The sequence below is a fragment of the Oratosquilla oratoria genome, chromosome 30 (genome assembly GCF_046742065.1).
Source record: "Oratosquilla oratoria isolate Oo_2021 chromosome 30, ASM4674206v1, whole genome shotgun sequence".
Classification (NCBI taxonomy): domain Eukaryota; kingdom Metazoa; phylum Arthropoda; class Malacostraca; order Stomatopoda; family Squillidae; genus Oratosquilla; species Oratosquilla oratoria.
The window spans coordinates 7,724,996-7,751,185 of record NC_134806.1 but is presented as its reverse complement, the minus strand read 5'-3'; the positions used below and the strand labels follow the sequence as shown (position 1 = coordinate 7,751,185).

At 39.5% G+C, this 26,190-nt stretch overlaps 1 protein-coding gene across 5 annotated transcripts in view; it reads right to left on the bottom strand.

Annotated features, from left to right (window-relative positions):
- The window catches only part of LOC143041005 (lipid scramblase CLPTM1L), a 138,888-nt gene that overhangs the window by 37,697 nt on the left and 75,001 nt on the right, over positions 1-26,190 (bottom strand). For all 5 annotated transcript variants that reach the window (XM_076212537.1, XM_076212538.1, XM_076212539.1 and 2 more), the window contains 2 exons: positions 12,424-12,560; positions 7,419-7,562 (listed from right to left, as the gene is read on the bottom strand). In XM_076212537.1, coding sequence (XP_076068652.1) covers positions 7,419-7,562; positions 12,424-12,560 — 281 coding nt within the window. The remainder of the gene's footprint in view (positions 1-7,418; positions 7,563-12,423; positions 12,561-26,190) is intronic.

Below are 26,190 nucleotides of genomic sequence, written 5' to 3'. Positions count from 1 at the left end.
GAATAATCCGCGAGACTAGTAGTTTTTGTTCATTTTGGTCAGTTGCCAATACACTGAATTTATTGAGCTCATTTTTTACACTGAAACATAAACCAATTTTCGATTTACTGCTGAATGCAAGCCCCCATGTTTATCTTATGTTTTTATGTACCGACATGTAACTGATGATGTAATTGTTTTAAATTTACTACGATCGTAGTAAATACACTCGTATAACATTTGCATGAATGAAATTTCCCGCGGTATGTAAATTTGGCCGTTTGCATGGCGTGCGCATAAAATGACGCGCTATTGTGCTCGTCATCGACGGTGGCGCTTCTGGTGGTGTTTGACCTACCTAACCAGGTGCGCCTTATGGTCAGGTGCGCCTTATGTAAGGACGGGGAATAGCAAATTACGGGTGCGCCTTATGGTACGAAGCGCCTTATGGTTCGAAAAATACGGCACCAACTCTTTCCAAAATGACATATGAACAAAGACTGCCCAAATTAGAATTACCAACTCTGGAACAAAGAATTGGAAAGAGGAGACCTACTATCTATAGAATTATGAAAGGAATGGAAATCTTGGATAAGAATGATTTATTGAAATGGGACAATGGAAAAACAAGAGGACACATAAAGAACCTCAAAAAGGATAATTACAGAAGAGATCTGAAAAAGAATAGCTTCCCACACAGTGATAAATACCTGGAACAAATTAGACAAAGAAACAGTGTGTGCAAACACTATTCAAGATTTCAAGAAAAAATTTGACTCTGAAAGATACAAAGATGGGTCACCACGAGCATAGCTCCCTTCCCGTATAATACAACTAGTTAAATACATGTAAATATATATGGATCATAATCTTAGCTGTGAAGAACACACTGTACAGTGGAACCCCGCCATTCATCCGCCTCTCTATTCGTACAACTTGTTATTCGTCCAACTTGTTCAAGGTAAAATTCAACTCGTCATTCGTACTTGCCCTGCAATTCAGACAGCATCACCTTGTTACTGGTCATGCCATGCGATCGCTTCAGCTTAGTCTCATGCTAGCTTCCGTAAACTACGCATCATCCATGCAAGCTTCGTGAAACTTTGTGCTATTTTATTGCTATTTTTTGTTATCTTTATTAAAAATAGTGCAGCCATGGTCCAAAAAAGATTAGTGATTCAACCAAGCCTAAAAGGAAAGCAGTGAGAACGACAATTGAATTGAAAAAAGAACTCATTGCAAAGTTTGAAAGTGGAACTCGTATCTCTGACCTGGCAGCTCAGTATGGCATAGTGAAATCAACCATATCATCTATACTGAAAAATAAAGGCATAATAAAAGAGGCTAATGTGGCAAAAGGAGTGACTGTTCTTGCTGTGAACAGGTCACCTACAATTGAACAAGTGGAAAAACTTTTGTCAGTTTGGATTAACGAAAAACAACTTGCTGGTGACAGCATTTCTGAAACAATAATTTGTGAAAAAGCAAAGTGGTTGCATGATGTCCTTAACCCCTTCCATACGGTGCACACGTAGGCGTCATGGGGAGCGAGTGTATTCGCGAGGCTGCCATATCGGCGTCTTGATTATATTTATTGTAGTCGCCCCTCCATAATGACATTCTTTCTAATTCTTTTGTAATTGCATTTTCTATGGTTATCAAAATTCACGGGTGAAGAGAGAACGATCGATATAAGCGGTGACTATATTTTATGATGCGAGTATTGGATTAACGAAAAACACGTCGAACGGCTGGCATAGGTAGCTGACACCGAGATCTAAGTCCAAGACTCCTACATGTGCGGCACCGTATGGAAGGGGTCCTTAAGCGAGACAGCTCTAGAACCAGTGCACAAAGTGAAATCAACCATATCATCTATACTGAAAAATAATGGCATAATAAAAGAGGCTAATGTGGCAAAAGGAGTGACTGTTCTTGCTGTGAACAGGTCACCTACAATTGAACAAGTGGAAAAACTTTTGTCAGTTTGGATTAACGAAAAACAACTTGCTGGTGACAGCATTTCTGAAACAATAATTTGTGAAAAAGCAAAGTGGTTGCATGATGTCCTTAACCCCTTCCATACGGTGCCGCACACGTAGGCGTCATGAGGAGCAAGTGGATTCGCGACGCTGCCATATCGGCGTCTTGATTATATTTATTGTAGTCGCCCCTGTGTTTTTACATTCTCTCAAATGCGCCCTTAATCCCATTCTCTGTGGGTTTCAAAATTCGCGGGTGAAAGAGAGAACGATCGATATAAGCGGCGACTATATTTTATGATGCGAATATTATTTCGTTACGTCGTACGGCTGGCATTGGCTGCTGCCCGCGAGATTTAAGTCCCGTATTGAAGTGGTTAAGCGAGACAGCTCTAGAACCAGTGCACACAGTGATGAATTTAAAGCAAGTAGGGGGTGGTTTGATCGATTTAAGAAATGAAGTGGCATTCACAGTGTTGTTAGGTGTGGGGAGGCTGCCAGTGCAAACAAAGATGCTGCTGAAAAGTTTGTTGGGGAATTTACAAACTTTGTAGAGTGAGGGATTTACTTCTAACCAAGTTTTTAATTGTGACGAAACTGGTCTCTTCTGGAAGATGCCTAAGAGGTCCTACATCACAAAAGAGGAGAAATCATTGCCAGGACACAAACCTATGAAAGACAGGTTTACACTCTTGTTGTGTGCTAATGCTAGTGGGGACCTTAAAATTAAACCTTTGCTTGTCTACCACTCAGAAAACCAAAGAGTGTTCAAGAAAAATAATGTTATAAAAAGTAAAATCAGTGTAATGTGGAGGGCTAATAGTAAGGCTTAGGTAACAAGGCAGTTCTTCACCTAGTGGATATATGAAGTGTTTGCCCCAAGTGTGAAAAAATATCTAGAGCAGAAAAATTTACCACTCAAGGCACTTCTGGTAATGGACAATGCTCCTCCTCACCCTCCAGGCTTGGAGGAAGATCTGGTGGGTGAATACAGCTTCATCCAAGTGAGGTTTATGCCCCCTAATACCACTCCTCTAATCCAGCCCATGGATCAGCAGGTCATTTCAAACTTCAAAAAGCTTTACACAAAAGCACTTTTTCAAAGGTGCTTTGAGGTGACCTCTGACACAGAACTAACCCTCAGGGACTTTTGGAAGAACCATTTCAAAATTCTTTCATTGTTTGAGGATAATAGACAAAGCCTAGGGGGGAAGTTTCTTTCAGGACACTGAACTCTGCCTGGAAGAATCTGTGGCAAGACTGTGTGGCAGCCAGAGACTTTGAAGGCTTTCATACAGAGCCTGTAGTGGTGGATGATATTGTGTCCCTGGGGAAGTCCATGGGATTGGATGTAGACAGTGATGATGTGGAGGAGTTGGTCAAAGACCATAGAAATGAGCTGACAACTGAAGAACTCCAAGAACTGCACAGGGAGCAGCAAGAAGAAGTGGTTGAAGAACTTTCTTCTTCAGAGAAGGAAAGTAGTAAGGGAAGCATTTCCACTGCAGAAATTAAAGAAGTGTTATCACTGGGAGAAAATACAGTGTGGTGGAAAAATGGCATCCTAACACTGCTGTGGTCAACAGGAGCATCAATTTGTTCAATAACAATGTTATTGACCATTTTAGAAAAATTCTGAGAAATCGTCAAAGGCAGACAACATTGGACAGGTTTTTAAAGAAAGAATCCCAAGATTCTTTTAGTGCAAAAAGACAGAAAAAACAAAGAATACCATTAAGAGAGAAAACACCTGAAGGGATGTTACCTGATGTTTATATGGAAGGTGACTTCCCTTCCAAACAGTAACATCAACATCCCTCCTCCTCCTCTACACCTTCCACTTATGCCATCAGCTCACCTCAGTACAGGTAAAGTTCAGTTAGATTTTTTTATTTCATGTACTGTACAGTACTGTATATTTATTGTTTTTCATAGTTTTTAAGCATTCTATGCTTAAAATATTATTACAATAAGCAATAATATGTGGGTCTGGAACAGATTAATCCAATTTACATTATATCTTATGGGAAAAAAATGAGTTGCCATTCGTACAAATCGCCATTTGAACGGGCCTTCTGGAATGGATTGTGTACGAATAGCGAGGTTCCACTGTACTAAGCATAATTTTTACGGAAGGTGAAAGAAATGTGAACATCTGAGCTCAATATTGTGCTACTGATACACATGCCTTAAAAATAACAAGCAGAATGACAGACATAAATCAGTCAATTTGTTCTAATGTAATCATCAAGGTACAAGAGTGGATGATCCACATGTTAAAGCACAGAGGTGGTGATTCACTATCTGGTTGCTCACTCTCCTGCTTCCCTTCCTCCCCATCCTCTTTCTTTTCTAGTTGGAGTTGAAGTATGCAGGCATGGCAGATTGTATGGGTCCCTGTATAAAATCTGTGTGGTTAAGTGTCTATTAAAACTGGAAGAGTACTGCAGCTCTAGCAGATTGTAAGTAAAGGTGTCACTGTCTGAGTTACCACCACTGGTGTCCTGTATGTACCACTTTTCATTCCCCTAAGACATTTACTTGCTTCCCTATCTACATTTTACCTACACCCCAACTCCTCCATTACCTGTTGCATGCAACCCTAAATACTTAAAACTATTCACTTCCTCGCCTATCCCCTGAAGACTTACCCCCAACTCACTGCCACCTTTCTACATCTCATCATTTTACTTTAACCCACATTCAGTTTCAATTTCCTATCACATACCTTCCCAAACTGTCACCAGCCTTAGACCATCTGACCAAGCCACAAGTACAGCATCATCAGCAAACAATAACTGGTTCATCTCGCACTTTCAATACCAAGCATTTCAAATAAAGGATGTTCAACCCATACCTCTAATTTTCATGTCTTACCATTCCTACTATACATTAAATTGTGCAACAGTGTAAAATATTTTTCTACTTGCAATAGATTTTTTTTTTTTTTTGGGGGGAGGGGGGCTACATGTGTACCAGTACAATTGGTGCATTCACGATTCATTAGTTATATGTGTGATAGCTGGAACAAAGCATGCAAACAACTCACAAACCCATGTTGAGAAAAAGGATTGTGGTAATCCCCAAGGCAGTTGTAGCTCCTCTTGGGGATCGGTGCCACCTGCATAGAGCCGGTGGCCAGGGCTGGTTGCCGCCGTTTGGCCCATTTGGCACTTCTAAGCTACCAGAAGAGGCTGGATGACCGCACTGTGAACAGCTGCCCAGGATGTAACACTTCACCCCATACCATACAACACATAATGGAAGACTGCATTATATACACTCACTATCCGAGTTACGACCTGTGCGACTTACGTCCACCCGTACTTACGACCTCATTCAGCAGATGCCTACATGCACATATTATGAGTTTACTGGTTTACTGTACGTTTGCACGTGGCGTCCAGCATCCCGTACGACAGTTACGGCAGCACAGCACAGCATCTCACCAAGGTTGCGCTGTCTGCCATAATTATGGTATTTCTACCATAATTTAGTGTGTGTCTACCATCTACCATATGATGTCTACCATATACCATAATTTTACTGGAATTTATATTATACCGTATTTCGATTCCCAGTTCCCACCGATAATCAGGGCAGGTGGGAATGGTCAGAAAGGGCAGTTTTGCCAGATCGGTGATACACGCTTCCCCGAAAGCCAAGACAGAGAGTCAGTTTACAGTAGTCCTGCATTCGTACTTTTCATTCTGGTTCGAGTTCTCTATTGGTCGAAAGTCGAAAGCTGTAGTGTACGAACATGGATACAAATAGCTTTAACCCAAGTCTATGATATTCCTGGAGTTCTGAAGTATAATATCTTATATTCAATAAGACAATATATCTCACTGTACTATTCCATGTATAAAATATTTATTTGATGAAATAACGTTATGCTATGATTATCCTTCTTTTCTTGCGAAGAGAGACCGAACGTTTTCGCATGGGAGGCGATGATTGAGCCCAGTGCATAGAGGCGAATCTTGTAATTGTTTTCATGTACATTTGAGGGAATTATTTTAAATGTTATTAAGCCTTTATTACTTCCTCTTTTTATTAATTATGCCTCGACCAGCAGATACCAACGGATCCCCCATGGTGCCTCGCCAGACCTACTGCCTGATCTTTCCCTCGACCGTACGCACGAAGAAAGTGTAGATGACGTGCAACCAAAAAGTGGATTTTAATTTCTTTGTTTTTTACCTGCATATTTTCTATTTTTTATATTTTGTATCTTTGTGTTAATTTGTACTTTCAGTCTCTAATAAGAATCCTGTGTAATATATTTTCTTTCTTTACCCTATCCTATTAATTTATTATTATTAATTTATTATTTAGTACAACAATCAAAGAGTATTGGATATTTTGCATACACTGAGAATGTTCTACAATGAGGCCACAAACAAAACATTTGAGCTGGATTTACGCTCTGCATCATATGTCCTTGAGTATACACCTCGAATGTATACGGTCCGAGTTACGACCGTTTCGACTTACGACCGGTTGGTCGGAACCGATCTAGGTCGTAACTCGGATAGTGAGTGTACAATCATGCACGCAAACAACACAACATCACTCTATAAAGGATTTGTGGGAAAACCCAGTTTCGGCTGTGGCATTCCTTGGGGAGACGGGACTGCTTGGACAGAGAGTCTAGGGAACAACAACTCACAAACCCACTACACTGGTAATTTTTTCTTATGTTACTAATGCTATTATTTTAAAAAGTTTTTTAAGTTTATTCAAAATAAACAAATAATGGAAGTAATTTCTGTGCATTTGGCCTTAAAATATGAGTTTTCTGGGTGACTTTCAGAGTGGCAATGAAGTATACTATTTAATTTCTATATAGCCTGTTGTAACTGAAGGAGGCAAAAGCTAGGCTGTAGATCAGTGGTTCCTAACCTTTTCTGGCTTGAGGCACCCTTGGCAAGCCTTTCAGAAGTCCCTGGCACCCTTGGCAAGCCTTTCAGAAGTCCCTGGCACCCTTGGCAAGCCTTTCAGAAGTCCCCGGCACCCTTATTAGAAAATCTAAATTCTAGTTTGTCAGTATTTTGTTGATTCAACATCAGTGTAACAAAATTTTGTCCCTGGATAATATGAAAATGCTTATCTTCACACTGATGCTGCTTTAATAAACAAAAATGGATGACAGAGAGAGTCGGTAAAACAAAAATTATTTTTGCCCTGAATGTTGGTGGCACCCTCAGTTGATCTCACGGCACCCTTTGGTGCCGCAGCACACTGGTTGGGAACCACTGCTGTAGATGGAAAATACTATCCACACAAACAATGTCACTGCTTGTACATACCAATGACCATTTTCAAATTGTAATGAGGGTGACTAAGCCACAGAAGCATTAGCAGACTCTGTGGAAGAGAAATATAAAGGGGTATCCCTAGTCCCCTAATACCACTTCATTTAGCCATTACCTATTTCCTAGATATCATACATACCTGTACTTTCCATATGAAATTGTTTCATATTTCAGGGTGAAGTTGACCTTAACAGATGAAGCTTCAACTTTAACAAGATCCCTTATTCTTGAGCTCATTTCATCCACATAGATGACTGGCAGGTACAGTCCACGACTGGTCAGGCTAGAAATAATTTATTTTCCATTAGATTGTATTAAAATTTTGACAATTCACCCCTTCAATATGGGGATGTCCTTCCTTTTGTTTTGGCTTAGTCAAGATGACTTTGATTCAGCTGAGGTGGTGTCACTGTCATATAGTAAGTAGAGTCACCATCATCTGAATGCTTCAAGACCTAGGGATGTCTGATGAATGAAAAATTCAGATGGACTCAACTGTAACAAACCAACTCCTCTGATGCAGTAATGGCCATGAAATAATTTTGTCTGAACATCAAAAGGTTCTACTCTGATAAAGGGCCATCATCATGAGAAAGATGTTAGTTAAGATTAATAATAGTTTTCAAAGGGTACATACAATAAAGGTCAAATACATTTCACAGTAATCAAATTAACAATAACACCAAAAGAACTATTATGGAATATAATTAACATGATCCATCATGCTGCATGAAATGAGTGTGTTTGTGTGTGTGCATGTGTAATTGCCTACTTGTAGTATACAGGACAGGAGCAACACTCATTGGGTCCTGTCTCCTATTCTCAAATTTCTAACATACCTAGACTCAAATTTATGTACAATTCCAACTTAATCTATATCTTTGATTTCCAATTATCATATTTAGATTTGAACTCATGTAGGCTATGTTGAATACATGAAGACAGGGGAACTCAATAATAATGGAAGCATTGTTGAGTTTATACTGAAGCTTTCTTAGCTTTTGAACATTATCTTTCTGTGAAGGTGTGAAGGTGTTTAACAGAAATTAAAGTAACATTTAAATGTTTATTTCCAAAATGTCTTTCAACCACATAAGTCATCTTCAGGGAGGGAAGTGTATAGAAATATAGAAAACATGGAAGTATACAAAAGGGGCATACACACTAGAAGTAACCAAGGGAGTTCAGCTTCAGTCATGGAGAGGCAGTGGAGACTGCTTTCCTTAATGAGGTAGTGAGAAAGGTAAACAGGTAAGAGATGTATTTTGGAATGATTTATACGAGTGTGTGGGGAGTTTTACGAGAAATGTCAATGTAGTGGTGTTGGGGGATCTTAACCTCTTCAATACGAGTGAAATTCTGATGTGCACAACATCAGATGCTTAATGTACGATGCATCACACTACTTGTGTTATAAAATATAAAGTCACTGATGTATTACTTGTTCCCTTTCACTCTGAGTAATAATAAACACAGAAAACGTGATCAAACCAGTTCACAGAATTCAGGGGTCACTTGCACCTCATGACACCTACATAAGGTGTCATCGTATTGAAGAGGTTAATGCTAGAGAAAATGAGAGGGAGTAGTTGGAAGGTATGGGGAGGCAGGATGAAATAATAGTATAGAAATGATGTTGGATATGTATACTGAAAGGGAAATCACATCCATCCTGGTCAGTTTACAAACATCCAAACCCACACCACTTACAGAAAAAGTGCACTATTCTCAAGTGAACCCATGCTGTATGCAGAACCTTCCCAGCAACTCTCCTGTCTTTTTATTCAAGCCATTTGCCAAGATTTTCGTCACCATGTCATCTGAGCATCCACCAAAAGATGGAAGTGTTGGTATGCTACGATTGTGGAGAAAGCACAGCCTGCATTGTCAATGCTGTGTTAATGCACAGAAAAAGGCAGAGTCTGCATGACAAGAATGAGAAAGGCTGGGCATGGGAGGGGGTTGGGATTGAAAGGAGAGCTGAGAATGCAAGAAAGGTTACAAGTGTAAGGAGGACTGGGAGTAACTGTATTTGTATTTCATCTGCACAGAGTGTATGTAGCATATATAAAACAAGTAATATGTTTATATCATTTACTCAACCAACCCATGCATAATGAGTATTGGATGGATAAAGAATGGGTTGAGCCACCCTGGTTGGGCTACTCCCTTATAAGGGAGAAAGGGCCTCTTGGTATATGTAACCCATGCATGCTTAATTATCATGGTAGCATATCAGAAAAATAGGAGTCCAAGAATGTAAACAAATTAACATTGTTTCTCATAGGAATCATATGTTTGAAATATACAATTTTAGGTTATAAAACCTATTCAAATATGTATCCCTCACTTAACTCAAGAGGCCACTGTATTAAAATTCTAGTTAGTCTTCCTCCAAGATAATCCTTTGGCCTGATTTTACTAGGGAAAACTATCCAATTTAGTCACCTTGCACAATATGCATAGGAACACAGTGGTAGCATATCCTTCACTGCCACAGGAACAGAGGAAAAGGAAGAGGAGTGGCTTAGAAAATGAAAAGGCTACGGAGTGGTAAACAAGAGATTCAAAGAGGTAACAAGTGAGGGGTAGCAATAGTGGAAAAAAACTCATCATTCCTCTATGAGTAATGTTTTCTGTATCAAGATGAATGATGTATGGTTCTAGTTCATAAGGATACCCAAGGATTCACAGAAGTACTGACTGTATATAATTATGCTATCAAAACCCCAATACAGGGCAAAATGTACCCGGTATTACAACTATTACAAAAGTATAATGGAAGCTTTTTTCTACATACATACATATACATATACCAAGGCTTTTTCCCCCCTTTCAAGGGAGGTAGCCAAATAGAAAAAGGCATAAAATCATTCTCACCCATTCCATCCCTAAATACACTCCACACCCCTCCAACCTCCCTCTTAGCACCTCCTGGATGACGGGTCATCCCTGCACCTTGTCCACTGCCCTGGGTCAGAGGCAGTGTCACAAGTCACAGCACATCCACAGCAAGGCTGCTTCATTAAACTGGCGACCCCCCTTCTCCGTCCCCCCATGCATAAAAGGAGAAGACGGGGAGAAATCCCTTCGGGCTGTGTCAAATTTTGCTCACACATACTACCTCACCCCCCATCCCCCTGCACATTCCACCTCATGAATCACGGCATGATCCATATACAACCATTCTCCATTCACCCCTGTCTTCTGTCTTCTCCCATCCTTCCTCAACAGACATTCCCCTCTTCCCCAAAGCCCCCTTCACCCCATCCATCCATCTCATCCTAGAACATCCCCTCATGTTCACTCCCTCCACATCTGCCTTCCATACCTCTTTTACTAGTATTTCTTCACTCATTCTTTCCATGTGTCCAAACCATCCCAATACTCTTTCATCAACCCTATCTCCCAACTCCCTTTCCACCCCTGTTCTCCTCCTCACCTCCTCATTTTTCACTCTATCTAGCCTAGTAACCCCCATCATACTTCTCAGACACCTCATCTCAAACACAAACTCCTTCTCTCTTCCTCTTTTATGTTCCATGTTTCTGCCCAATACAGTGCTGTTGGCACTATCACTCCTTCATATAGTCTCCTCTTAGCATCCATTCCCAAATGTCTATTCCTCATTACACTTTTTAATCCAACAAGGCATTTACTCGCTTCTCTCAATCTACATTCTATTTCCACCTTCACTCCACCTTTTCCTGCCACATTTGCACCCAAGTATCTAAAAATATCCACTTCCTCCAGTCACTCTCTCTTAATCCTCACTTCCAGTCTGCTGCCACTTTCACCCCTTGTACATCTCATCACCTTACTTTTACCCACATTTATCTTCAGCTTTCTTCTTTCACACACACTCCCATAATCTGTCACCAACTTCCTCAGTCCCTCCTCCGATCCTGCCACAAGCGCAGTGTTGTCCGCAAACAACAGCTGGCTCACCTCCCACTTTTCTCCATTTTCTTTAACCATCTCCAATCCCTGACCCACTACCCTTGCATTTATCTCTCACACCACCCCATCCATGTACAAGTTGAATAGCCAGGGCGACATAATGCATCCCTGATGAAGTCCCACCTTTACCTCGAACCACTCACTCTCTCCATTTCTAATCCTAACACATGCTCTACTACTCTCATAAAAACTCTTGACAGCTCCTAGAAGCTTTCCTCCTATCCCATATATCTGCAAAATCTTACACAGTGCTTTCCTGTCTACCCTGTTGTAAGCCTTTTCCAGATCCATAAAACCCCCAAAAAACATCCTTCCCCTTTCCTATAGCTTTCTCACATATCTGTCACAAAGATCTGATCTACACAACCTCTACCTATCCTAAATCCACACAGTTCCTCACCAATTACTCCCTCTCTTCCTCTCCTAATCCTCTCAATCAAGATCCTCCCATAACCCTTCCCAACTACACTTAACCCCTTCCATACGGTGCCGCACACGTAGGCGTCATGAGGAGCAAGTGGATTCGCGACGCTGCCATATTGGCGTCTTGTTTATATTTATTGTAGTCGCCCCTGTGTTTTTACATTCTCCCTAATCTGCTCTTAATCCCATTCTCTGTGGTTTTCAAAATTCACGGGTGAAAGAAAGAACAATCGATATAAGCCGTGACTATATTTTATGATGCGAGTATTATTACGACACGTCGTACGGCTGGCATTGGCTGCTGCCCACAAGATTTAAGTCCCGTAGTGAAGTGGATAACAAGCTAATCCCTCTGAAACTACTACACTCACACTTGTCCCCTTTTCCCTTGTAAAGTGGAACTATACAGGCACTCCTCCAGTCCTCTAGCACTCTACCCTCTCTCCAGCAAACATTAAATAACCTCACCAGCCAGTCCACCATCACTGTACCTCCTTTTTTTTAGACATTCTGCATGGCATCCATCCAGACCAGGTGCCTTATTTCTAAAATATATATTTCTGTCTCCTAATAATCATTAATTAATAATAAGTAAACTTGTTACAAATGTGCATTTATAACTACTGGACTGAAGAAAAAGTTTTCTTCGTGATTTTACAATATCAAATAGCAAAAAAACATGATGAAACAAGTCAAAATCTGATGACAAAAGCATACTTAATATCAACAGAAATCATAAGTCCTCATGCCGGTACACTTACCGTAAGGATCTACCAATTTCATATGGCATGGCATTCTTTGGAAGACCCACCAGCTCTGTTAAGAGTGAAAATGCAACCTGGGACTTGTAGTGGGATACTGGCTTATCTAGGGAGGCTGAGCCAGCTGTTTCCTCTATCTGTCATGTATGAAATAGAGTGCAACTTTAAATTTCACATGGAAATATGTTTATTCTTCCATATCTAACATCAAGTGCACATGCATACATACATATACCAAAGGCTTTCTTCCCCCTTACAAAGGAGGTAGCCAAAAAACAAAGGCATAAAAACCACTCTCACCCATTCCATTCCCTACATACTCCTCTACCCTCTTCTCTCCCTTTTTTCTTGGCACCTCCTGGATGATGGGTCATCCCTCCACCTTGTCCAGTGCCCTGCATCAAAAGCAGTGTCACAAGACACAGCCCAACCACAGTAAGGCCACTTCATTAATTCGGTGACCCCCCTTTCTGTCCTCTCACGTAGAAAAGGAGAAGACGGGGAGAAATCCCTTTGGGCTGCGTCAATTTATTTCTCATACATACTCCCTCACCCCCCATCCCCCACCCACTCCCCCTCACACACCACAGTATCATCCATACACAACCATTCTCCATTCATCCCTATCTTCTGTCCTCTCCCATCCTTCCTCAACAGACATTCCCCTCTTTCCCAAAGCCCCTTTTAACCCATCCATCTCATCCTAGGTCGACCCCTCATGTTTACTCCTTCCACCTCTGCCTTCCACACTTCTTTTACTAATCTTTCTTCGCTCATTCTTTCCATGTGTCCAAAACATCCCAATACTTTTTCATCAACCCTATCTACCAAATCCCTTTCTACCCCTGTTCTCCTCTTCATCTCCTCATTCCTCACTCTATCCAGCCCCTATCATACTTCTCAGGCATTTCATCTCAAACATATTCACTCCTTTTTTCCTCTCTTATGTTCTATGTTTCTGCCCCGTACAGTGCTGTCAGCACAATCACTCCTTCATACAATCTCCTCTTAGCATCCATTCCCAAATGTCTATTTCTCATTACACTTTTTAAACCCCAAGGCATTTACTTGCTTCTTTCAATCTACACTCTACCTCCACCCCCACTCCTCCCTTTCCTGCCACATTCGCACACAAGTATCTAAAACTATCCACTTCCTCCAGTCTCCCTTAATACTCACTTCCAGTCTGCTGCCATTTTCTCCCCTTGTACATCTCATCACCTTACTTTTACCCACATTTATCTTCAACTTCCTTCTTTTGCACACCTTCCCAAACTCTGTCACTAACTTCCTCAATCCCTCCTCTGATCCTGCTACAAGTGCAGTGTCATCAGCAAACAACTGGCTTATCTCCCACTTTTCTCCATTTTCTTTAACCATCTCCAATCCCTGACCCACTACCTTTGCATTCATCTCTCACACCACTGCATCCATGTATAAATTTGAACAGCCAAGGTGACATAACACATCCCTGACGAAGTCCCACCTTTACCTCAAACCACTCACTCTCTCCATTTCTAATCACAACACAATCTCTACTACATACATACATACATATACCAAGGCTTTTTCCCCCTTACAAGGGAGGTAGCCAAAAAGGAAAAGGCATAAAATCATTCCCACCCATTCCATCCCTGAATACACTCCACACCCCTCCACCCTCCCTCTTATCTTAGCACCTCTTGGATGACGGGTCATCCCTGCACCTTGTCCACTGCCCTGGGTCAGAAGCAGTGTCACAAGACACAGCACATCCACAGCAAGGCCGCTTCATTAAATCGGTGACCCCCCCTCTCCGTCCCCCCATGCATAAAAGGAGAAGACGGGTAGAAATCCCTTCGGGCTGCGTCAAATTTTGCTCACACATACTACCTCACCCCCCATACTACCTCACCCATTCCACCTCATGCATCACAACATCATCCATATACAACCATTCTCCATTCACCCCTGTCTTCTGTCCTCTCCCGTCCTTCCTCAACAGACATTCCCCTCTTCCCCAAAGCCCCCTTCACCCCATCCATCCACCTCATCCTAGGATGTCCCCTCATGTTCACTCCCTCCACATCTGCCTTCCATACCTCTTTTACTAATCTTTCTTCACTCATTCTTTCCATGTGTCCAAACCATCCTAATACTCTTTCATCAACCCTATCTCCCAGCTCCCTTTCCACCCCCGTTCTTCTCCTCACCTCCTCATTTCTCACTCTATCTAGCCTAGTAACCCCCATCATACTTCTCAGACACCTCATCTCAAACACATTCAAACTCCTTCTCTCTTCCTCTCTTATGTTCCATGTTTCTGCCCCATACAATGCTGTTGGCACAATCACTCCTTCATACAGTCTCCTCTTAGCATCCATTCCCAAATGTCTATTCCTCATTACACTCTTCAATCCACCAAGGCATTTACTCGCTTCTCTCAATCTACATTCTACCTCCACCTTCACTCCACCTTTTCCTGCCACATTTGCACCCAAGTATCTAAAACTATCCACTTCCTCCTGTTGCTTTCCCTTAATGCTCACTTCCAGATTACTGCCACTTTCACCCCTTGTACATCTCATCACCTTACTTTTACCCACATTTATCTTTAGCTTTCTTCTATCACATACTCTCCCAAACTCTGTCACCAACTTCCTCAGTCCCTCCTCCGATCCTGCCACAAGCAGAGTGTCATCAGCAAACAACAGCTGGCTCACCTCCCACTTTTCTCCATTTTCTTTAACCATCTCCAATCCCTGACCCACTACCCTTGCATTTACCTCTCACACTACCCCATCCATGTATAAGTTGAACAGCTAGGGCGACATAATGCATCCTTGACGAAGTCCCACCTTTACCTCGAACCACTCACTCTCTCCAATTCTAATCCTGACACAATCTCTCCTACTCTCATAAAAACTCTTGACAGCTCCTAGAAGCTTTCCTCCTATCCCATATATCTGCATAACCTCCCACAGTGCCTTTCTGTCTACCCTATCGTAAGCCTTTTCCAGATCCATAAAAGCCCAAAAATCATCCTTCCCCTTTCCTATAGCTTTCTCACATATTTGTCTTACCACAAAGATCTGATCTACACAACCTTTACCCGTCCTAAATCCACACATACATATACATATATATATATACATATATATATATATATATGTAAAATAACCACAGAAGGGAAACTTGTAGACAGTAAGTACTTTCGTATATTACATCTTCAGACTAAATGACAGACATACAGAGATGGGTTTAAATGTAAGTATCAGGTGGCAACCATAGGGGGGGAAGGGGGGAGACAATACAATGTGAGGAGGGGGGATGACCTTACCCCAATTGACCTGACCAACACATAAGGCTCAATCTGGCAGAAATATCTTGGTGCATATATATATATACAGTAGAAGCCCGATTTAACGAATCTCAATTTAGCGGAAGCTCAAATTAGCTAACTGCAAATAGCAATAACGAAAATGGTCGACTTAGCGGAAATGATCCGCTAAGTCGACCATTTTCCGCTAGCTGGCCAGATGCGCGTCTACGGAAATAGCTCAATTTAGCGGGAACAGTAAGCTAAGTTGAGCATTTTCCGTCAACTGGCCACATGCGTGTCTCAGAGTCCGATGTTACCAAATATTACCAGATTGTGGTGGTGGAGTCAAGGAAAAATGTATAATTCAGTACTTTGGAGGTATATAAATACTGTATATATATATATATACTGTATATATATATATATATATATATATACGTACTATAATATATATACAATAATATATTATTCAGTATATGCATAAAGTATAACTGTAGCAGAAATATATTCAAGTAGAAATAGACAGTATAACAGGAAAACAAAATAATGAAACAGTAAGTTGATGGGAAAATTCAAAATCAGTACGCGAGAGTAATCACCACGAAAAACACTTCTATAACAACGAACTACATTTTCTGCAACACAACAATAATGCTCACTATCCAAAATACCAACTGCCCAGTCCTATTAATCGCTAGAATTATGTACATCGAAGCAAACACGAAGCTATGACTAATATTCTGCGAAATTCACAGACAGCTCATATCATTGTTACATGACACACACACACCCTTTCGTCGAATGGACGGCGAGAATTAGAGTTCCGAAGAAAAAGGAAAATCTACGTGGATCTCAATGTCCAGGAAGTGCCTCATTGTATTCATAGGGAAGGGGAGAGCTCGTGGTGTAGGGGGGGGTGATAGGGAAGGAGAAAGGGAGGGATTATTGAGGGAAATGGAAGGAAATGAGGAAGAGGGGGACATGGTCCAGGAGGCCAGGCGTCTTGTAAACAAAAGGCGGACCGATAACATTGACTTTGGTGATGACGGGATCAACAAAAATGTAAAGATTAGAAGTATAGATAAGAGCAGCACAGTGGAAGGTGATGATAATAGTTTCCAGGGATTTAAAGAGGGTGGAGGGGATACCAACCTCCCCCAATTGGCAAGACTAGAGGAGAAATTTGATAAGATGACCGAGCATTGGGAAAACAGGTTCGGTAACATAGCCAAAATTGCACAAAGAGTTGAAAGATTGGAAGAACTAGAGAAGGGGAACAAAAACTTAACCAAAGAAATAGAAGAATTAAAAAGACAGTTAAAAGAACTTAAAGAAGAGAATGAGGAATTAAAGAGGAATAATAAAGACAATAAAGAGGCCATAGCAAAGGAAGCACAGGGCTGGAAAAAAAATCCAAGAAAACAGTAAAGTTGCATTTACTGACATAATTAAGCGACAAATGAAAGAACAAACTGAAGACTCAGTTATCAAAGTGATGAGACAGAAAGAGAATATAGTAAGAGGCTTAGCAGACAAAAAGAAATGTATAATTATATTAGGAATGGAAGAGAAATTTAAACAAAATAGAACCACAAGAATTAAAGAGGAAAAAGAAAAAGTAAACAGTTTACTAGAATTAGTTAAGGAAGATGAACCTGAAATCATGAAACAATTGAAGAGATGTTTAGGCTCGGAAAATATAGTACAGATAAGACCAGACCAATTAAGATTAAATTCAGGTCATAAACAACAGCAGAGAATATCTTAGCAAAAACAGGGAAACTAGCAGTAAGTGAACAATATAAAAAGGTATGGATAAAAAGAGAAATGAATAAAGAGGAAAGAGAGGAAGAAAAAATGAAAAGGAAAGAAGCTAAAGAAAAAATGAGAACAGAACGGAGTCAGAAAAAGAAGAATTCTACTGGAGAGTAGTGAATATGAAAGTGAGAAAATGGACCATAACAGAAACAAAAAAGAAACAGAAAATACAATGGAAATAACAGAAAGTTAAGAGTGTTCTACACAAATATAGATGGATTAATAACAGGTCTGAATGAACTAAATGAGTATCTGAAAGAAAAAGAATCGGACATAATGGGAATTGTAGAGACAAAATTAAAAGGTCCACTATCACGTAACAGCATAGGACACAATGCATATAATTATTGGATTAGAAACAGAGAGATAAAACAAGGGGGTGGAGTTATGTTCCTGGCTAAGAAGGATATAAACGTGAAGAGTGTCACATATGGAAAGAACAGAGTAGAGATGATTATGATAGAAGTAGAAGACAGAGATAAGAAGAGCAGAAAGTTTGTAATAAACTATGTGCCCCCAAAAACAGCCTCGTGGGAAGAAGACACAAGAATAACATTAAACAAGATAATGGAAGATGGAAGAATAATTATGATGGGCAACTTTAATTGCAAAGAAGTCTGCTGGGAAGAGATGACAGTAAAGGGAGAAGACTCATGGGGAAATGTTCTACTTGAGATGATTATTGACCACACAATGACACAATGGATTCAAGAGAACACTAGGTATAGAAATGAAGAAGAACCATCGAGACTAGACCTAATAATCACATCAGAACCTGAAATAGTGGAAAAGATAGAATACCAGGCACCAATAAGTAAAAGTGACCACATATTGATAGAACTAGAACTAAATGAGGAAAATTACATGAAAAGAAATTAACAATATAGAAAAGGAAGATTGATGTATGAAAATACAAATTTTGATAAAATAAGAGAATTCTTTCAAAATAAAAAATGGGAAAGAATACACAAAGAAGATACAACAGTAGAAGAGAAATGGATTATTTTGACAAAAAAATTATAAAAAAGGAGTGGAAAAGTATGTCCCAAGACAAAAACAAGAAAAAGAATATGTAAAGTGCTGGTACAACAAAAGTTGTAGGGAGTTAAAAGACAAAAGAGAAGCTTGGACCAAATGGAAGAAAGACAAAAGAGAAGCTTGGACCAAATGGAAGAAAGACAAAAGACCTGAAAAATGGAAAATATATACTTGTTATAGAAATGAATATGTACAAACGTGCAGAGAGGAAAAGAGAAAATATGAAAAAGATGTCATAGAAAAATGTTAAGATCAACCAAAACTATTTTACAGATTTGTAAACAACAAACTGAAAAACAAACAAGATTTGGAGAAATTAAGACAAGGAGTTGAATACACAGAGGAAATAGAAATCGCGGAAATCATGAACAAGCATTTTAAATCAGTGTTTACAAGGGAGAACATACAACCTAAAGAGATCAAATAGGAAGAGAAAGTCCCCCCTATGAAAGAAATAGAAGTAACAAAGAATGAAATAATGAAACACTTGAGTAATCTTGATGTCAGAAAATTGCATGGACCAGATGAAATAGCAAACTGGATTTTGAAAGAATGCAGGAATGAACTGCCAGACAAAATAAATAGCATAATAAACAGTTCATTGAAAGAAGGAAAAGTTCCAGAAGATTGGAAAAAATCAAATATAGTACCTATATATAAAGGGGGAAATAAAGAAGACCCTACCAACTATAGACGAGTCTCTCTAACAAGTACAATAGCTAAAATTTGTGAAAGAATTGTCAAAAGTAGATGGGTAAAATATCTAGAAAAAAACAGCGTGCTAAATCCAAGGCAATTTGGATTCAGACAAGGACGATCATGCGTCACCAATTTAATGTGTTTCTATTCAAGGCTTTCAGGACGCTGACATTAGTTCTAATGAACTAATTAGTTCTAAGAACTAATGTTAGCATCCTGAAAGCAGCCAAAGCAACAAGCATTGAGGCTCACATCATCAAAAGTCAACTGAGATGGAGTGGGCATGTTGTTCGAATGTCCGATGACCGTTTACCAAAACAGATTTTCTATTCGCAACTGAAAGAAGGAAATCGGAAGAAAGGAGGACAGAAGAAGAGATACAAGGATCTGTTGAAGGCCAACATGAAAAAGTGTAACATCCGACTTCAACAACTGGGAAGAAAATGCAAGAGACCGAAACTTCTGGAGGTCCACCATTCGCGAAGGAACAACAACATTCGAAAAAACCGATGTGAAGAGTTGGAAGAAAGGCGAAGAAGGAGGAAGGAGAGGCAACTCCAACCGAAACCAGATCTCCCGCACGGAACAATGTGACCAACATGCGGAAGGTCCTTCAAAGCCCGAATTGGTCTCATCAGCCACCTTCGGGTGCACAAATAACCGCACTCAGACCATCATCCTCTGAAGAGAGAGGGATAGCCATGATGATTCAAGGCTAATAGATATAATACAAGAAAGAGATGGATGGGCTGATTGTGCATTTCTAGACCTAAAAAAAGCTTTTGACAAAGTACCACATAAGAAGTTACTTAAGAAATTAGAAACTGAAGGAGGAATACAGGGCAAACTGCTTAAATGGATGGAAGACTTTTTGCAAGAAAGAAAAATGAGAGTAGTGATAAGAGACAAACACTCTAACTGGGATGAAGTAATAAGTGGTGTTCCACAAGGAACAGTTCTGGCACCAATAATGTTTGCTATGAATCACAATGGCAAAAGCCGACAAGACTGTGAGAATAAACACCTTGTGAGATCGAAACCTTTATTGGTACGTTTCGCTTGTTACAGCTTTTTCAAGTACAGACATCTGTTACCCGCATTAAATAAATGTATGAAATGTCCCCCTTAGTCCACTTCTACAAACTGTCCGAAATGTCCTCCTTTGTCTCCACCAAGTCCCACCCGTCCCCCTCCTCCCCCTCCACCTACCACCCACCCCTCCCTGATAACCTCTCCCAGTTCCTTCCCTGTTGGCTTATATGTGCTCAGAGTGTGTGTCATGTCTGTACTTGAAAAAGCTGTAACAAGCGAAACGTAGTACCAATAAAGGTTTCGATCTCACAAGGTGTTTATTCTCACAATGTTTGCTATATATGTTAATGATATGGATGAAGAAATTGAATGTTATATGAGCTTCTTTGCAGATGATGCAAAACTATTAAAAAAAAGTGAACACGGAAGAAGATTGTGAGTCACTACAGAGTGATCTAAATAAAGTATGGGAATGGAGTAGGAAGTGGGAGATGGAGTTCAACACTAAAAAGTGTAGTATAATGGAATTTGGAAAAAGCAAAAACAGAATAACAGGATCATATAAACTGGGAGAAGGAATAAAACAAGTAGAAAATGAGAAGGACCTGGGAGTCATTGTTATGAATAATATGTCACCTGAGAAACATATAAATAAGATTTTTGGAGAAACTTAAAATTTAATAAGAACAATCAAAGTGGCATTTACATACCTGGATGAAGTAATGGTGAAGAAAATTCTAATCACTCTGATAAGACCAAGATTGGAATATCCAGCAACGATGTGGTCACCAAGTACAAAAAAATGTATAAAAAAAACTTGAAAGAATACAAAGAGCAATTACAAAATTGGCACCAACACTCTCAAAACTATCATATGAAGAGAGACTAGCAAAACTTGAGCTACAGACACTAGAGCAAAGAAGAGAGAGAGGAGATTTGATAACTATTTACAGAATCATGAAAGGCATAGAAATTATTGATAGAGAGAATCTGATAAAATGGGATGATAGAAATACAAGAGGGCACGGAAAGAAAATCAAGAAAGACAGCTATAGAAGAGATCTGAAAAAGAACAGCTTTCCTCACAGAGTAATAGACAGTTAGAACAAGTTAGATGAGAAAGTGGTGTGTGCAAAAACAATACATGAATTTAAAAATAGTTTAGATAAAATGAGATATGAAGACGGGACACCACAAGCATAGCTCCCCTTCCCGTAAAATACAACTACCCGGTAGGTAAATACAACTAGGTAAATACACACTCGAGCAAAGAAGAGAGAGAGGAGATTTGATAGCTATTTACAGAATCATGAAAGGCATAGAAATTATTGATAGAGAGAATCTGATAAAATGGGATGATAGAAATACAAGAGGGCACGGAAAGAAAATCAAGAAAGACAGCTATAGAAGAGATCTGAAAAAGAACAGCTTTCCTCACAGAGTAATAGACAGTTGGAACAAGTTAGATGAGAAAGTGGTGTGCGCAAAAACAATACATGAATTTAAAAATAGTTTAGATAAAATGAGATATGAAGACGGGACACCACGAGCATAGCTCCCCTTCCCGTAAAATACAACTAGGTAAATACATGTTGCAACAAATTACTGCACGTTGCTGTTCGTTTGCAATTCACGATTGTGCTGCTTATACGTAATTCACTTACAATAATATATATACTGTATGTGTGTGTGTGCTAAGATGGGAGGGAGGGTGGAGGGGTGTGGAGTGTTTTCGGGGATGAAATGGGTGGGAATGTTTTTGTGCCTTGTCCTTTTTGGCTACCCCCCTGGTAAGGGGGAAAAAAGCCTTGGTATATGTATGTATTTATGTATATGTGTGTGTGTGTACACTAGGGAATTTTTAGGTAAGTATCATTTTTATAATCCGCTCTGGCAACACTGTTACACCAACGCTCACTCGCCCAATTTAACGGAAAATTCAATTTAGCAGACTGGACCTTGGCTGAATTAGTTCGTTAAATCGGGCTTCTACTGTATATATATATATATATATATATATATATATATGTACAACACTGAATGGGTTCCAGTGACTAGAGATACATTTCTATCAACCACAATGAACTTTAATTGTAAGCCATCAATGTCGGAAGAACCGTGGAGGCACATGCAGAAATTGAAATGTGGTACACCCAAGGACACGAACTACCGGCTGCGAGCACGTTATCAGCGCAGTATTGTCTTAGACCAATACACCATCTTGATGGTGTATTGGTTTATATATATATATATATATATATATATATATATATATATATATATATATATATATATATATATATATATACATAGAGGGTTTTTGGATAGGTTTAAATGAGTGCACAGATGGCTTTGGGAGAAATATCAGTGTAGTGGTATTGGAAGATCTCAATGCTACAGTAGGAGATGAACCAATAGATAGAATGGTTGGGAAGTGTGGAGTGCCAGGAAAAAATTGTAGTGGAGGGTTGATGGTGGAGATGTGTCTAGAAAGAGAACTGATGATAGATAACAGTGTTTTGGAAAAAAGTCAAGCATAAGTACACATGGGAGAGGGTGGTGGATGGAAGGTTGGAAGATAGGGTATTAATGGACTATATAGTGGTAACCAGAAGAGTAGGAAGAGTTTTGGATGTACACATCCTTAGAGGAGAGAGTGGGGGAATATCTGATCATAATTTGGAAGTTAAGTTGAGAGTGGAGGATAGATGGAGAATGAGGAAAAGGACAGAAGGTAAGAAGGTGCTTAGAGTAAACTGCAAAATGAGAAAGAAAAGGACTACTAGAAGGTGCTGAAAGAAGTGTGGTAGGAAATGAAGGATAGAGTAGAACTGCAAAATGAGAAAGAAAAGGACTACTAGAAGGTGCTGAAAGAAGTGTGGTAGGAAATGAAGGATAGAGTAGAACTAGGAATGAAAGATGAATGGGGGTGTTTCAAGGAGGGAACCACAAGGTGTGCAAAGATGGTGTGTGGAACAAGGAGGATGGAAGGAAATAGAAGGAAGGGTAATGAGTGGTGGGATGATGAAGCAAAGAAGGTTGTTGAGAAGAAAAGAGCATTCACAAATTGGTTGCAAAATAGAACAAGAGAAACACATGAGAAAAAAAAGTAAAACATAAGATGAAGGAGGCAAAAAGGAGAGCAGATGTGAAACACGAGACAAGTGTGAATTTTTTTTAAAGCAAGAAAAAGGTGTTTTGGAAAGAAATTAAGAGGAAGGGGAGAAAAATCAAGTAGAGAAGAAAAGGTAAAGGTGCAGATAAAGAGATGATAATGGAAGAGGTGAGGAAGATGGGCAAAGTATTTTACGGAATTGCTGAATGTGAAGGAGGGTAGAAAGGAAAAGGTAGTTGCAGTGGGTGGCACTAAGAAAATGACAGTGATGAACAAGGAACTCCACCTCCACTCCTCCCTTTCCTGCCACATGTGACCCCAAATACCTAAAGCTAACCACTTACTCCAGCCTCTCCCCTTTAAGACTTACTTCCAACTTGCTGCTTCAAAATATCAACTTTCTCCTATCACAGCGCGTCTGCCTAGCAGTTTCGTAACCAGCAACGAAGAAAACCTATTTGTTACTATGCGAGATCGCTACTTGTTGTGACCGGTGAATGCTTCTCTCTCCAGTTCTAGTTTTTTGGTATAGTTTCTGGCAAAAATGGAAAAGGATAGGGAAGAAAAAACAACGAAGAGAGGACTGGAAGTGAGTATAGTTGAGAGCCCAAGAGGTGTGATACCGAGGCGCCATTGTGTATTGGATACTCGGTACAGAAAAGAATGACCAAAATGATACATGGACTCAGAAATTTGCCTTATGAAGAGAGGCTTAGGCACCTTAACTTACACTCTCTGGAAAGACGCAGAGTGCGGGGTGATCTAATAGAGGTATTCAGGTGGATCAAAGGCTTTAACAAGGGTGATGCAAACAAGGTCATCATATTAAAATAAAAGGGCAGGACTCGCAGTAATGGTTTTAAACTGGACAAATTTAGATTTAAAAAGGAAATAGGCAAGAATTGGTTTACTAATAGGGTGGTTGACGAATGGAATAAACTTAGTAACCATGTAGTAAGCGCTGAAACTATCGGTTGTTTTAAGAAACAATCGGACAACTTAATGGATGGGGATGACAGGCGGTGATGGTGTAGGCCTTGTGGTCTCTTGCACTCTCCTTCATTCTTACGTTCTTATGTACTCTGAGGAAAAACCCAAGGTGGGAAAATAATAATTTTTCAGGTTTTCAAAGGAATTCAAGCAAAATAGGAAGAAGTTTTGATATAGAGAAAGTACGTATAGCAATGCACTAAGAAATTGCGAAATAAGCAAACTAATGGAAGAAATCATAGACTTTAAATTTGATTACCGAGCTGTTCACAAGGAACTGATTACACTACGAAAAAACAATGAGCAAACTATCGAAGAATTGAGTGACTTAAAAAATGAAATAGAAAGTCTTAAGAGAGAAAACAAAAGACTGAAAAATGAGAATAAAAATGACAAACTAAAAAAGGAGGTAAATGAACAGTTGCAAGTAGTGACTGGTAAAGTAGCAGAATCAATTAAAGAAACAGACCTCATTGAAATAAAGAATCAATGGAAGATAGAACAGGAAAATCAAGAAATATCATTTAGAAAAATATTGAAAGAGCAGATGGAAGAAAATACAAAAGAAAGTTATAAAAGTGATTAAAGAGAAGGAAAATTTGGTGAGAGACACAGTTGACAAAGGCAAGTGCATTGTGGTCCATGGTATACAGGAAAAGCATGATATGTATAGATACCGAAAAGAAAAGGAGAAGGAACTAGTCAAAGAAATTCTGAAAGAAATACAGGATGAAGATCAGAATCTCGTTAAAGAAATTGACGAGATTCACGGGATAGGCAAATACTCAAAAGAAAAACACCACAGACCTCTAAAAATGAAACTAAGAACACAAATGATGGCAGAGGAAGTATTATCAAAAGCGGTCAAACTGGCAAATAGCGAGAAATTCAAAAATATAAGAATACAAAAGGAAATGAATGATGAGGAAAAAGAGAAAGACAAAGCGCTCAGAATTGAAGCAAGTGATAGGAATGAAAAGAGAACAGACAGAAAAAAAAAAAAAAAAAAAAAATTGAGTGCTGGATTTGAGACTGAAAAAATAATACATCAAAAAAATGGAAACCTAAACCAAAAAAGAAAAGAAGATATGAGAATAAAAGTGGCATACACAAACATCGATGGTATGATCTCTGGAATCAACAAACTAAATGACTATCTAGAAATAGAAAAACCTGACATCATGGGCATAGTAGAGACAAAATTGAAAGGACTGCTATTAACAAGCATAGTGGGACATGGTCTATATAACCACTGGGCGAAAAACAGAACTGAAAAGCAAGGAGGAGGTGTCATGATATTGACCAAAAAAGGTTTAAATGTGACAAAGATAATTGAAGGTCTGGGAAATACAGAAGCACATACATACATACATACACCAAGGCTTTTTCCCCCTTACAAGGGGGGTAGCCAAAAAGAAAAAGGCATAAAATCATTCCCACCCATTCCATCCCTGAATACACTCCACACCCCTCCACCCTCCCTCTTATCTTAGCACCTCCTGAATGACGGGTCATCCCTGCAATACAGAAGTAATTATGAATAAAATTGCCTACAAAAAGATGAAAAGCAGAAAATTTTTAGTAGTGTATGTACCACCATAAACCCATGCGTGGCCAGATAGTGAATATTCCAAATTATTGGAAGAAACAATAAAGGTGTTAAATGAGTTACTGAAAGAGGGTGAAAGCATAGTAATCATGGGCAATTTTAATGCAAAAGACATAATTTGGGAAGAAATGACAGTTAAAGGGGGAGATGAACTCTGGAGCAACA